The following is a 15819-nucleotide window of genomic DNA, read 5'->3' as shown; positions in this document are numbered from 1 at the left end:
GATGTTCATCCCGGGGTGGGGTGCGGGCTGACTGTGCTGTGGTGTCCTGGCTCCCCAGCTCAGAGAGGCAAGAGTGCTATGTCCCCACAGTGGAGGGCAGGGAAGCCCAGGCCAGGAGCACTGGCCCACAGATGGGTGACCCCAACACAGACACGCCAGAGTCCCCGTTTCCTCCTTCAAGTCAGGGAAACACAAACTGAGGACAAATCACAGAACTCACACCGATGATGTGAGATGGCCATTACTTGGAACTTTGGTGCTCTCCTCTTGAGGGAGGGGACAGCTGGTGACACTTAAGCTCCTTAGCTCCAGCTGCTAGGGAAGTCAGACTTCCCTCAAAAGTTGAAGTTCTGCCAGGTGGTGGTGGCACTCGCCTTTAATCCCAGCACTTGGGAGGCAGAGGCAGGCGGATCTCTGTGAGTTCAAGGCCAGCCTGGTCTACAGAGTTCTGGGACAGCCAGGGCTACACAGAGAAACCCTGTCTCAAAATTACAAAAGAAAAAAAGAAAAGAAAAAAAAAGTTGGAAGTTCTGTACATCAGACAAAACTGAAACTCTTCAGGAGTTTCCTGGATATACTGATCAAAAGCATTTCTGAATTTGGAGGTGGCTCCATTTGATCTTTGCAAGGGGAGCTCAAATGGGGGACATTTAAGAACCATACATGGTACTGTGGGAAACTCCTTACAGAAAGAGTGCCACATTTACAAGTTTTCCTGTGTTTGAGAGGTGAGGGAGCAGTAATGGCCACCTTCTGATGCACCAGTCTCTTTAGAGGAAAAGTGAGCAACAAAGTTAGGGAAAAGCCTCGCCCTGCCTATGGCTGGCTGCAGGAACCGGAGCTGTGGTGGTGTGCTCCTGCAGCTTGCTGGGGGAGAAGACAGGCCCTGGCAGCCTGGCTCCTCTGCTCGACAGGTTCCTGATGGAGCCTTTACCAGAGCTGGGAACAAACGCTCAGCTCGCTGCCTCTGTCTTCAGTATTTTCCAATGCGTCTATGTGAAAATCACTACCAATACTAAGGTTTTTCCTTTTATTTTGGCAAATGGTTCTTACTTATCCCAGGACTGTAAACAAATTAAAAAAAAAATTAAATTCTTGTTATTTCTGAATATCAAAAGCAATTTTATTTACATTAACATATTACATTGTTACTGTGTGGGTAAGTGTGAAATGTGTTATATTATTAATGTCAGAACACTTAAATGTACCATGATTTATTGACTTAGCTGTGGAGTTTAATTTACTGAAATCCACTAGTGAGCTAGCACTACAGGGACCGCCCCCCCTCCCCGCCCCGCCTGGGTTTCCTTTTGTTACTCCCAAAGCCATTCCATCTTAATATATGGAGGGAACCTGGGAGCAGAGGATAATGCCTTTTACAAATAAATATAGTTCAGTCTAAATGAGAGCATCCGTACACTACTGTGCTCACTGATGTCACTTGCTTTGCATACTGCAGGTACCATGAAAGAGCTGGATGGGCATCACCTGGAAGGGCCTATGGCACACCAATCCATGCCATTCTGCAGAGCAGCAATTCTAGAGGCCCTTATTGGCACACCATGCAGGCTGACCAGACTTCACAGTGATTAATGCAATCCTATCAGATAGAATCCAAATGTTTTGCTAGAGATTCCTGATTTTATTTGGAGGAGAGGAGGAAGATTAAAAGATTTTAAAAATACATCTTATCAAAGAAATTTACGATAATATACAGCATATTCTGTTTCTTGGAAAATTATTTAACAAAATAAGAATATCAGCTACCCTAAATCACGTACCATTGCGTTTTGCTTTGGAGCTAATGGAAAGAGCTATGAAAACCAGCTTCTGGAAGCAGGTCTCCACACTCTGTCTGCTAATTACCCTGCTCAGAGTCGCTCAGGAGAGAGTAGGAGAAAGCAAGTGCAAAAACAAGTGTCCTTACTATACTTAGTATAGTCTCGACTTACAAAAAAAGAACAGAACACCTTCATATGTAAAGATTAAAAGATAATTAACAGGAAAAAAAATTACCTAGTTTGGATGACCAAGTATGAATAAGGCCTCAGAACTGATAGCTTTAATTCAGCATGTTAAGATGTATGTGGTCATGCTTATTTTCCTGTAATTATTGCTAATACTCAAATGTTAGTATTTCTTAAGAATCCACTACAAAATGCTAGTTTATCCCCTCCCTCAAGTACCTGGCTTGTGGCTTTACGGTGTAAATTCATTGAGGCTTGACCTCTATGGTTCCTTCAACTTCATAAGGTAAAAAAAAGTCCACAGCTAGATTATTAAATACACTAGGGTTAAAATATTCTTTCTCCCCAAACTGGTAAAGTGTGTAACTAAGACAACCACTTCACTCTGTAAGACAAGGGAACAAAGAAGGCCAACCTCCGTGCATGGCCCACAGCTGGCGGCGGCGGCAGCAGCAGCAGCAGCACTGAAGGACTCATTGCTCCCACAATCCACGCTCTCTGTTCGTTCGCTTCCTGACCGCCTGCTTTCTTCGCAGCCGACAGAACAAGTGCTCACACCAGACACATGCCAAAGTAGAAGGAAAAACACTAAAGAAAAAGCAGCATTAAATTTAGGCATTGCTTCCAAGAGTTGATCGTCTGGCAACATGGCAGACCGGATGGGTTCATAAGACACGCAGTGCAGCAGTGCAGTGTGGGACGGGGCCAGGTTAGGGAAGGGTCACTAGTGAGAAGCCCACACTAGGTTGGTCTGAAAAGTGAAAGGAAGAAAGTTTCACACGATCTTCTTAATGCTATTACGTTTGAAACTGCCAGCGCTCCTTTGCTTCTGCACTTGGCTTGCGGATCCATGGCGAGTTCGTCCACTGTTACAGTGGCCAGTGGTGGGGGAGAGTTCAACGTTCTCCTTGTCGAGTCCTAGAGAGAAAGAGCAGCTGATTACTCCTTCTCTCCTGCTGCTAGCTCTGGGACCAAATCTCCTTGTGTGTGAGATACAACCTGGTGAAGGGTTCCAGCACATTCCACTTTAATAGTAAACTTCTGGGAGGTTTATAAAAAAGCCTTGTCGGTAGAGAACCTCACATTTTGCTAAGCTGAATCTGTGATCACTGCAGTAATACAGCGTTAAAAGAAAAAGAGAAGTTGCCAGAACAGCTGAAGGGAAGCCACCAGGGAAGCCTTGGGAGACTCTCTTCCAGTCATACCAGAAGTGTTCAGCAGGGGGCAGCTTCTAGCTACACATCTGTAAAACTCACAAACAGCCTCCATCTTTCTACATATCTGTCATTTCAGGAAAAGGCAGATGCTTTCATTATCAGCTTCAATGCCTGTTCTGGAGGAATGAAAGCATTTCCTGAAAAGGTCATCTACCATGCGGGCTATGCTCTGAAACCTTTGCCTCTTTCCAATCATGGCAGGTCACCACACTATTCTCAACCTTAATCGAGCAGATGGCATTTCTCTCTCTCAGGGTCTTATAATGAATTTTCTAAACAACTTAAGTAATATTTTCACAGGGTAATCAGAACAAAAGGGGAGTTATAAAAAAAGATCTCATCGTATTGGTAAAGGTCACAACTGAGACAAGAAAGTAGAACCCTAGGAGGGAGGGCAGTGGTGTGGGCGGTTAGCATGCTCCATCACGAGCCTTGATTTGGACCTTGATCATTTATTGACTGATTTATTGATAACGTATTGACTGATTTATTGATTGACTGATTGATTGAGACAGGGTCTCTTTATGTAGCCCTGCCTGTCCAAGAACTTGGTATGTAGACTAGGCTGTCCTGGAACTCTATAGAGGTCTGCCTGCCTTTGCCTTCAGAGTACTGGAGTTAAAGGCTTGTACCACTACGCCTGGTCCTGAATCTTGATTTTGAGTGGGTTTGCTTCTAAAAAGTTTATTACACTGTAAACTTATGATCTGTGTACTTTTCTGTCCATTATCCTTCAATAAAATTTGCTTCCCAAATAGACATTATACTCATTTCTAGCCTAATGACTGATGGGAAGCACTCCAGTAGCTGGTATAAATGTTCAGAGATATGGAAGGGGACAAGCAAGAATAAGACAGCCCACATACAGAAAGGAAGGGTAAAACAAATGGGGGTGGGTAGACAGGGAAACATCTGTCCACATGCTATATACCCTGACAGCTTACTTATTCCACGTGTAACTTTAACTTTCTTTTTGTATATACTGTTGGAATTTAAAAGGAATCATTACATTTGGGAATGGAAATATTTCCATTCTGGGGCAAGAAAGTATTATTTCAAGACAAGAGTTATCTATCATGCTACAGGAAATGGAACAGATCCATGCAGCAGTTTGTAGACGAAGAGAACCGAAGCTGGGGATAACTGTTCTCTAGAACCCATATCTTGCATTTGAACTTGACCCTCCATTCAATACTGTTCCGCGTTCCCGTCTTCTGTCCTCTCCCTTCTATTTCCTTCCTGGTGAATCGTTCTGTCTCCCACCAGAGGCACCCTCTATCTCCTACAGTCACCAGCTTTGTCGACAGCCGCCTGAATCAGCGTCTCATCTTTCTGGCTAGAGTGAAAACACCTAGAAAGGGACCAGTTATCATTCATTTTCTGTTTTCTTATAAAATCTAGCCAATCACTTTCACTGTTGGCTAAATGCTTCCTCCCTCTTCAAAATGTGATAGCTAGAGCCCTCTAGTGCACTGCCCTGAAGCATGCAGCCCTTACTTGGCAACACGGGATGACACCACATGCCTTAGAACAAGACATGTTTCCTAGCAGCCTTCATCCTTGTGAAATGACCACAGGCCTCTCAGTGTGCCTGACATCAGTGTATCCATTCCCTGATATCTGCATGTGAGCTGCATGTTCAAATCCAGCATTTCCTCAAAGGAGGCTGTTTCCTTAATAGGAATCTGCTACATCTTATTTCCTAATGAGGAAGTCAGAAGGCAAAATAGTGTGATGGGATTCCTAAGTCTAACCAAACAAACATATTTTACTGTAAAGATCAAGCAGAAAGCTGCATAAATATTTTTGAGAGCACTGTATATGTGCATAAAAGAATACATAAAAGGCAGTTTTAAATAAGAACAAGTTTTGGGAAATTCCGTTTTTAAAAAGCAATAAAATGAGTTCTCTTCACACCAACACACAGAAGTGGGAAAGCAGAGCTAAGACAGCAGAATGAACCGATGCTTCCATCCTTTTTCTTCTGAAATTGTGGCAGCACTCTCTACCTCTAGGATGCACTCTAGAAACACCTCCATGTGCTGCTGGAGGACTGCAGCCTGCTCACACGGAGAGAAGCCTGGGCCGGCCCAGGCCTTACTTCAGACTGGAGAGAAGGGCCTGGCCTGGCCCTCCTCCACTGGGCCTCTCTGAAGCTCTGCATCTGTGCTCTCCTATTCCTAAGGCAGTGGCTGGCTCTCCATTCCTCCTTCCTTCCATGGGTACAAAAGCAAAGATACATGAGGAAGAAACCACAAGTCACCACAAAGCTTAAGGAAACAAATCTTAAGCTTCTGTGCTGGGACCTGCTGTGTTGAACTCCTGCTAGCAGGCTGTACTCAACAGGAGGCCAGTTACAAGTGTGGGGGCAGCAGACGGCCACTGGACACTGTCACTCGGTGTTAACAGCACTGTGCCGGGCTGGCTCCAGATGAAACCGGACACTAACAGGCCTTGGGCCAACACTGAACTGAATGAGTTGGGAGAAGAACTGCAAGATTATACTCTAGGTGCTTGCCTGCCTCCTGCTACAGCCTGAGTTCCTTGAATGCAGGTATCAGAACTTACTTATTTTGACACTACTGATCTATATATAGCTCCTGCGTGGCAAATAACAAATAAATACTAAAACACTTAAAGGAAATATATTGAGTAATAATCTGTCCAAAGACGAAGGCCAACCCAAACATCATCACTTGAGCAGTAGCCTACTTGGGTTCCTGCTTGCCTCCCTCAGTTTCCTACATACAATAAGGCGAACCTGCCAGAAAACTCTTTTCTCTACACAGTGGGCAACCACACTGAAAAAAAAAGCTGAAGTCTTGTGGTGCTGAGAATGACCCCAGGGCCTCCTGCACGCTGCACAGTGCACGCCACCAAGCTACAGTCTCAGTCCTAAAGTCCCAGTCTTAATGGATCAGAACTCCTGCTGCCTCTATAGTGAGAAGGAACTATTCACACAAACTTTTTGGATGCTGAAAATGGAACCAAAAGATTCTGCTTGCACTCAACTCTAAACTACCTGCTATCCCCTTGGCTTCTGGTCTCATTGGGAGGGTTAAGGACAACACACTGCCTGTTTTACAGGGCTGTAAGGGAAACTGGGTAGCAATCTACAGAAAAATCATGATTTTTCTGAATTGCACAGATATAATCATTACTGTGTTTTTAAAATAAATTAAGATATTTCTAATACCTGAAATGAAAGAGATTAAGTAACTAGCAAATGAAGTTTTAGGACAAGTGTACAGGACTCTAATTTAATGCTGGAATTTATAAAATTACTAAAGCTAATATAAGGAAACAAAACATCTTAAAGAAAAGCTAAGTATGATAGTTATAGTTGATGCTTATGTTACAGTGACTATATTTATGGAGATATGCCAAGTATATATTTAGAAATATTTGTATTTTGAGCTGGATATACCAACTTAGAATTAACTGTAGAAACTTTCTGAATGTATGGGCTTTTCCTCATGCTGGCATATCTTTTTCATCTGAGGTCTCTTCTTTCTGGGTAGTACAAAGACTACATGGGAGAAGCATGCCATTTCAAAGTTAGGCACTGATGCACCACAGTTCTTCCTAGTCCTTACACAGTTAGTTAATGACATTCATCTTTAAAACAATGACATTCATCTTTAAAACATGAGTGACAGAATGTACAGTCTTATGATGGGGATGGCTTTATTGGGGGGGGCACAATTATTTTCTAAGCTAAAACAACTCTTCCTCAAAGCCCACAGCCTGCGTCTCCGTTGATCCCCTGAGTTTCTGTTAACCCGCTGTGCTAACCCAAGGCCAGGACAGCATCTCAGGGCAGGTGGAAGTGGCTGGCAACTGAACTAAAACAGGCCCCACTGGCCACACAGTGCCGTGAGCCCCGGGACCTGATCACGCAAGAGCTTTCCGAGTTCCTGTGCTGCCTAAGCCACACTGAACTTCCAGGACTGGGGCTGGGGGTCTCACGCCCGGGGCCCAGCTGGAGTGTGGAGGAAGCAATGCTTTGTACAAAGATGGGGAGACAAGAGCCTTGATGAAGAGCAGCTGCTTGAAAACACCTGGCTTAGAGGACACAGAGGAACTCCAGGGGATGAGGAAAAGATGAAGAGGATGATGTCCAGAGAGTCAGAAGCAGGGAGAGAGCCATTAGACACTAGACACTTACGGCCATCCCTAGTTTTCAGAAGGAAGCTGGCTTTACTTATGGAACTCTAACCATTAACTTCCTAAGAAGGTAAGCAGAAGTTACTGACTCCCCCACGCAAGTGTTCCTAGCACAGCATGAGAAGTATTATAAAGCATCAAAATAGCTATGTCAACACACTGTGCCATCCTCATTACTCTGACAGCCCTCAGAAGTAGGCAACTCTGCTGCTGTGAATATACGTAGGATAAACACATGGAGCTTTCTTCTTTTCTTTTGAGACATAATACAGCCCAGACTGCCTGGAACTTGTTGGGAATGACTGTGTGTGTGTGTGTGTGTGTGTGTGTGTGTGTGTGTGTGTGTGTGTGTATAGTTGTGCACGTGTATGTCTATGTGTGTGTAGTCATGCATGCCCCACAGCTTAACTGTGGCTGTCAGAAGACAATTCTTGGGGTTGGTTCACACTGTGGGAACTGAAAGGCATTCAAGTACTTCTATCCACTGAGCCTTGTTTGTTTTTTGAAACAGGGTTTCTCTGTGTAGCCCAGGTTCCTGGAACTCACAGAACTCTGCCTGCCTCTGCCTCCCAACTGCTGGGATTAAAGGCATGCGCCATCACCGCCCGGCTTCCACTGAGCCTTTTTATGGCTCAAATTCTGGATATTTTCTACAGAGCAATACAGTATTAATCACATGTTTAAGGAAAAAAACAACTGTGTCTTAGAATCTGTTCACCACCACAAACTGGAAAGAAATAACTTTCACTTAAAACTCAATACTGACACCCACAGGCAAAAACTCTCAAGTCCTTATAATCAGGACATCTCATCTTTAAATGTATGGAAATAAGGGTTGGATTCATGGCTGTGCTCTCAGAGGACCTGGGTTCAATTTCCAGCACCCATATGGCAGCTCACAACCCTTTATAACTTCAGGTGGAGGATCCCATGCCTTCTTTTGGTCTCCTCAGGAAATCCACGCACATGATGCATATACATACATAAGGTAAAATATTCATATACACTTAAAAAAACTGTAAAAGAAAACTCTCTAAATGTGTGAAAGTATGGAATACACACTTACACAATAAGTGTTCACAGATGGGTGTGGTGGCACACATGTAGTCCTAATACTTCAGAGGCTGAAGCAAGAGGATGGCCAAGAGATTAAGGCAGAGGAAAGGGTGTTCAAATGTTTCCTGAATAATGTAAAAATTGATGACACTATACTAGAATATACATCAGATTTTAATGCTTTGGACATGGATGTATTAAACTACTTCTCAGGAAGTATTAAGCACACATAGTTCTGTTTGTTTGTTTATTTATTTATTAAAGCTAGGGTCTCACTCTGTAGCCCATGTTGGACTCAAATTCAAAGTGATTCTCTTGCCTGGGATTCCAGAATGAGCCACCATACTCTTCTTTTTTATACTGAGGATTAAACCTAGGATCTTATACCACTGAGCTCCATTCCCAACCTTTATCTGGATCTTCCTACTGTATTCCTCATCTGATATCTAAAGAGGATGTAGGCAGAGGGCTTGGCATGAAATAGTTATGAAGATTCAACATACAGCCAGGCACACATCTTTAATCCCAGTACTCAGAAGGCAGAGGCAGGTGCATCTCTTTGAGTTGAAGCTAGCCTAGTCTACATAGTGAGTTCCAGGCCAGCCAGGGCTACATACTGAGTGAGACCATGCTCAACCTCCCTCCTCTCACCCCTGAAAAAAAGATTCAACATAGCTTTCATACAAGCTTCCTTGCTTATCAGTTGGGCAAGGGAGTCTGCAAGACTGCACCACAAGTCACACACTAGGAGCAGAGACTGAAACTATTGTAGCTTCTCTAAGCCCAGCATGTACAACAACCACCCATCCTCATCAGGAGGCTGACTGGCTCCATGCTTGGGGTTTCACATAGGCACGGAAGGCTCAAGTACCTACTCTCAAATGATGCTAATGCTGGGGTGGGATCACACTTGTCCTAGAGAAGAGGTGATGGAGCAAACACACTGGTTATGTGGGGAAAAGCTGGGCAGACTACTGAAAGAGGAAAGGATCACCTGATTGATAAGCAAATTCAGAAAGCAAGTTTAAGAACTGAATATAGCTGGGGAGTGTGGGGTGGTGGCATACGCCTTTAATCCCAGTACTGGAGGAAGCAGAGGCAGGCAGATCTCTTGAGTTCAAAGCCAGCCTGGACTAAAGAGTTTAGTTTCAGGGCAGCCAGAGCTACATAGAGAAACCCTGTCTCAAAAAACAAAACAAGAATTGAATATAATTTTTTACAAAATATTTATAATATGGGTTGGGTATTATACCTTGCCTGATTCTTTAGACTCTTCAAAATGACCATGGACATGGCAATGGTTATGCAACCCTGTGACAACTATTTACAGAGATTCTATTTGTAGATCATGAACATCACAGAAGAGTTATGGTTTGTCTTGTATAATGAAAAGGCATGCTAACAGCTAACGTTTACACTGAGATGTATCATACATGACCTTTTCAGATAATGGAACTTGGCTACTTAAGAAAGGAATCCTTTTTAAACATTTTAACTAACTTAGAAGAAAATCTTTTCAATGGAGCACATGACCCAAACACCAGCTTTTCACTGTTACCCACCGTCTTCACAACTCACACAACAGTGTTCTGTAGTGAGCACTATCTCCAGTCAAGCAGAGCTGTATGAAGCCATTCCGTCAGACAGTAACTGAGCCTGGAGTTGGGCAGGTGCCATTCTGGCCACCTTTTTTCTTTCAGTACCTCAGAGGCTCTTAGCTATAACTACTCAGTGTACTGACTTCTGAATTTTATTATCTATGATTGCATTCACCTTCAATCTTGGCACTGGGAGGCAAAGCAGGTGGATCTCTGTGACTTTAGGCCAGCCTGGTCTACATAGAGAGTTCTAGGCCAGCTGGGGCTATAAAGTGAAACCTTGTCTCAAAATTAAAATATATATATATAAAATAAAAATAAAGTTTCACTGTTCCGCTTTTCCCATTTATCAATCCAACAGTGACTACAGTAGGTTATAATGGTGGGTTTTAAGATTTCTTTTTCTGGGCAGATGGAGAGATGGCTCAGAGGTTAAGAGCACTGACTGCTCTTCTAGAGGTCCTGATTTCAATTCCCAGCAACCACATGATGGCTCACAACCATCTGTAATGAGATCTGGTGCCCTCTTCTGGCCTGCAGTCATACATGCTGTATACATAATAAATAAATCAATCTTAAAAAAAGATTTCTTTTTCCTCTGTGTGTTCGCACGTGCACAGGTGTAGTATTGTTTCTCAAGTCTACCTTTCAGTGAAACAGAGTCTCACTGCCTTGGAAACAACCAAGTAGGCTAGGCTAGCTGGTTAGTAAGCCCCAGGCATTCTCCTGCTTCTACCTCCTGGGTGCTGGGATTACAAGTATGTTTCACCACAAGTGGCTTTTTAAATTGTGGTTTCTAGGGATTAAACTCAGGTCCTTGGACTCTCAAGGAAAGCATTCTACCAACCTAGTTATCTCTGCAGCTCCAAGATGTTATTTTTTTGGTAAGGACTTTTTTTGGGTATCTGGTCATCCTAATCCCAGATCTTCAGGCTAGCCTATAGTTTATGGGTAGCTGACATTGCTACCAGCAATAAAGAGGGGTGACAACTAGACTGTCTATGTGTGTGTTTTATAGTATGCTGCATTAGAGACATAGAAGCACTTAGGGTAATGTTAGTCTATTTGATAAAAGAACTACTGCTCTGTTCATTTATAGGTAATGTAGCTCAGTTTGTGCTTTTGGTCCAAACCTATGTGGATACTAAACATCACTACACATTTCCCTCTCTTCTATACAACTTGTTGGAAAGCAGACAGCTCTGATGAGTAACAACATTCAGTTACATAGTAAAGAAATGTAAAGTGAACCTCAAGAGAAAAAGGAGCAAAATCTGCTATAATCTGACCGCAAGGGAGTTCCTAATGCTAGTATTGTAGTATCATTTCTCAAAGTCACATAAAGATCACATTTACTGACCTGGGGAATGCTGGGAAGTTGCAAGTGAGGTCATGGAATTAGAGAGGTTAAGGTTGGCAGTGATACTAAGTTGGCTCTGCAGTGCAGGAGGGTAAGGAGATGTGGGTGTCAGGAGGGACTCCTCACTGGCTTCTTCATCAATTCCAGGCAAGTACGTGTCAATCAAGGCATCAAGAAACTTAACAATAAGCTCAGCATAGTCTGGGATTTGTGTTTGCTGTAATGGAAAATAGGACATTATTTTAGCTCCATTTAAAAAAAATTCCCTCTGAAGCCAAAAAAGGTTAACTGATATCTGGGGCTTAGTGTTGCTTTCTTCCTTTGTACTCTAGATCATTAAGAAGGGGGACTGGAGTAGTGTTTAGTGACAACTATGGAACTTACAGCTTGAAATTTTATTTAGCTTCCAATAAAAGCTTCCAGATGAACCTGCAATTTCTGAAAGCCATGCCCAGACAGAGGGTTTGACTACGCAGACAATGTAGTCCTTGGCAATAATGTCTAGCCAGTTTCCCAAAGTAGAGAAAATAAGCAGAGCATCATCATGTCAGCTGCTACTCAGATCCCCCCAGCAAGACATGGAGGGGCTCAGCGGGTAACAATCATCCACCTGTTAAAGACTTCTTCTGCATGACACACTTCTGTGACTTCAGGCTCATCTTTTTAATAACAACCTGTGCATATCAACAGATATTACAAAATAAACTCAATCTAATTCTTGAAAATGGAACAAGGTACAGACAGCTCCTCTTGATTTCACACTCTGGTATCTAGGACAGTGTGTGTGTGTGTGTGTGTGTGTGTGTGTGTGTGTGTGTGTGTGTGTGTGTTAGTGGGGTTGGGGATAGGGCAGAAGCCCTGCCTTCAAGGAACTTCAATGATTTTAAAAGAGACTACCTACAAAAAAATTAAATACAAATTCATGCAATACACCAACAACTGCTAGTCAAAGAAAATGAGCAGCCAAACCAAACTCAGTGTAATAGCTGGATGTGAAAATGTGCCCCTGGGGTAGATTTTCACAGGCATCCTATTATTTGCTAGTCATAAGACGGGTGTGTGAGTTATTGCCACATATAGAAGTCTACGGCAGTGTTTCTCAACCTTCCTAATGCTGTGACCTTTTAATACAGCTCCTCATCTTGTGGTGACCCCCTCAACTGTAAAATTATTTCATTGCTACTTCATAACTGTGATTTTGCTACTGCTATGAATTGTAATGTAAATATCTGATGTCACCCCAAAGCAGTCACAACGCACAGGTTGAGAACCACTAGTCTACAGGAAGACAAGTTTTATAGAGGCTTATCACACCCTTCTGAGAAATTAAGCCTAACTTCAGTATTTTGAAATAAAAATTAATTTATATCAACATATTTAAGGTATTGCCTCTTCTGGAAAAATTTTTCTAAAATAATGTGTTATTTTGAGATGGTACTTTGGTTTGAGGACAGTGTGTGTTCTCAAACAGGCTCATGAATATAGCTAAAGACTCTGGCTTATCAAAAATTAGAGAAAAATGTTTTTTCTTACCTTTGAAAAGGGTCCTGCAAACCGCCATAAGCCATTGAAACCAAAACCTGTAAAACATCAAATGCTACTCTTACAACAAGCAAGGCAGCTTTAAATAGTAATGGAAATTAGGCTGTACAGCCGACAGAATGAATCTATGTATATGTTTAAGACATTTTAAAATGAGTGTCAAAGATGACTAAAATCTCCTTAAAATAGCCTTAGCATTTTAATAAAGTGGTCAAACAGTTATCTTACTGAACATATAACTAAGAGTCAGAAAATGGCATGAAGGGAGAGAAGTATGAAGGACGAGCCTGTCCCTTTAGAGAATGCTAATCAGTGCTTCCACAACAGGGCCATAGTTGCAGGCTTATCAAGCATCCTCTCCTGGTATACTTAATTACTTTGCAGGTAAGATGTTTGGTACTGTGGAGGGGATTCCTCATGGTACACCACACTCTGCACAATTCCATGGATTGGATTTAACAAATTTGGATCTTGGCACAATGACAAGAGGGTATTGATCTTAGAGTCCAACAAATTGTGCCTAAAAAAAAAAGTAAACAGAGGAACATTAAATAAAAAGATTTACTGGAAAGCATAATATATATTATTCCTTAGAACAACATGGCAAAACTGAAGACAAGTGCTTTTAAGTTTCTGGTGCTTTTCTCCAGTGTCTAGTGAATGAGTGTGTGTGAGAGCATGTGTATTGCCTTCATTTGAGGTCATCAGGGAAAACACAGTGAAAGCAAACAACTAGCCGCTATCACACAACCATATCAGACTACACAAAGAGTGTTTTCGAGACAGGCATGGTTCTGTTTGCTTGGTAGCATACTCTATACCCTCTATACCCTCTGCTGTCTCTTTCTATGCACTTAAGGGTTAAAATAAAATTTAATATTAACTAGTGGCAAATCAAACTGAATTTTGATTAAAAAAAAAAGCACAACTGATTGGGAACGGGTAGAATGTGGAATCTTACAAAGAAACCATTTCCAAATCAGCTGTGATCTATTATAAAAAACAAAACACCTAGATATGTGAAGTTCAGAACTTTAAAATGAGATTCAACAACAAATGTGGATGCTCTATAAGCTACACTGATGTGCTGAGGTTACAAACTAAAGTGTACCTATAGTATCTTAGTTGTTGGACATAACTGTTTCAAAATGTCCAAACCCAGGGACATTCTACTTCCCCTTTCATAGGCATGGATTCTTCCAAGATTTTTATCTCAGCTATGAAACCGCTACCATCCACTGTAACGTGCAAACCATAAAAATATGTTTTAGGGACCTGCACTAGTCCACATCTAACCCATGACCAACTTCTCTAATTCTTACCTCCTAAACACAATTTCAATTCTACCTCTCCTCATATCCCAGATACTGGCTTCTTGGATAGTCTCCTTATTAAAATCTTTCTGAGTCTACTGTTTCTTCCAACTCATTCTTGACAAAATAGCCAGAATATATTTCCATAGCAACTTATTACCAATTAAAGATCTCCCAACAGCTTTGCACTGTACAAAGGGATATAACTCAGTATTTGACAATGATATTCACAAAGGCTTTAGCCAGGCCCATGCCCTCTGTCCATCCTTCACCTTGAACTCCCTATTGTTCTGCATTCCACACAAAGGCCTTCTCAAAAGTTTTGTTAATTTGCCAACAACTTCCTGTCATAGTTGTCAGCTGACATATCCAGGAAGAAAGACTCCCCTCTGAAGAATTATTCCCATCAGAATGGTCTCTGGAACATTTTCTTGGTTGCTAACTGATGTAGAGGGCCCAGCCCACTGTGGATTGTGCCAGTGCTGGGCATGTGGGCCTGGGATGTTTAAGAAAGGTAACTGAGCAAGCCAGCAGACAGCATTCTTCCATGGTCTCTCGATTAGTTCCTGCCCTGGAACTAATTGCTTCCCTCAATGATTAGATTCTAACGCATAAAATGAAATAAAACCTTTCTTCACCAAGTTGCTGTTCTTTTCTTTTTTCAAAATTTGTTTTATGTTTATGAGTGCTTTGCCTACATGTATGTCTATGAACCACAAGAGAGCCTGGTATTCACAGAGGCCAGAGAGGGTATCAAATTCCCTGCAACTGGCGTTACAGACAGTTGTGAGTCACCATGTGGGTGCTCGGGGTTAAACCAGCGTCCTCTGGAAGAGCAGCCATGCTTTTAACTGCTGAGCCATCTCTCCAGTCCCTTCCCCCAGCTGTTCTGGTCAGTGTTTGACCACAGCAACAGAAATCAAACCAGAGCAGACAGACACTTGGAAGTTCAAGTGTGGAGAGTAAAGCCAACCTCCTAGACAAGAGGTCACTTCTGTTCTCACTCAGCGGTGACTAAACAAAACTAAGGGCCGACAAGATGGCTCAACAGATAGATGAAGGTAAGAGTTGTCAAGTGTGAGGACCTGAGTCAGAGCTCCGGGACCAACATGGTGGAAGAAGAGTACCGACCCCCTCCCCCAAAGTTGTCCTTTGACCTCCACATGTGCGCCATAGTGGATATGCACTACAATAAGTAAAATACTTAAAAGAAATGATCTGGACACCCCCACCCCAAAGAAAACTAGGCAGGCTGGTTGAAATATAGCAATCTATCAGCTTGCTCTTGAAAAACTGTACAGTATTCATTAAGATGACCGACTAAAGTAAATCAGTGAGATTAGGGGAAAAACATAGCTTTAGCCACTACTAAAGTATTGATTTTAAAAAATATTTATTTTTCTTTTCAACTATGTGTATGCATGTGTGTTTGTTTGTGTGTGGTTATGTGAATGCGTGTTCAGTGTCCTCTGAGGCCAGAAGAGGGTGCTGGGAATGGAACTTAGGTCCTCTGCAAAACCAGTACACACTCCTAACTACTGAGCTATCTCTACAGCCCCACAATTGTGGTTTTTGTTTTGGGTGCTGGGATCAACCCTG

The 15819-nt window shown here is 42.4% G+C and overlaps 1 protein-coding gene across 6 annotated transcripts in view; it reads right to left on the bottom strand.

The window, feature by feature from the left end:
• Positions 1-477: 477 nt before the first annotated feature.
• Positions 478-15819, bottom strand: part of Nf1 (neurofibromin 1) — a 257122-nt gene continuing 241780 nt past the window's right edge. For 5 of the 6 annotated variants that reach the window (XM_036195402.1, XM_036195405.1, XM_036195403.1 and 2 more), the window contains 4 exons: positions 13285-13427; positions 12899-12945; positions 11366-11582; positions 478-2885 (listed from right to left, as the gene is read on the bottom strand). In XM_036195402.1, coding sequence (XP_036051295.1) covers positions 2743-2885; positions 11366-11582; positions 12899-12945; positions 13285-13427 — 550 coding nt within the window. In that variant the 3' untranslated portion in view covers positions 478-2742. The remainder of the gene's footprint in view (positions 2886-11365; positions 11583-12898; positions 12946-13284; positions 13428-15819) is intronic. The other variant, XM_036195407.1, reaches the window with a different exon arrangement.

Source organism: Onychomys torridus, chromosome 8, assembly GCF_903995425.1.
Source record: "Onychomys torridus chromosome 8, mOncTor1.1, whole genome shotgun sequence".
NCBI lineage: Eukaryota > Metazoa > Chordata > Mammalia > Rodentia > Cricetidae > Onychomys > Onychomys torridus.
Note: the sequence above shows the minus strand (reverse complement) of the source record. Positions and strands in the feature narration are given on the sequence as shown.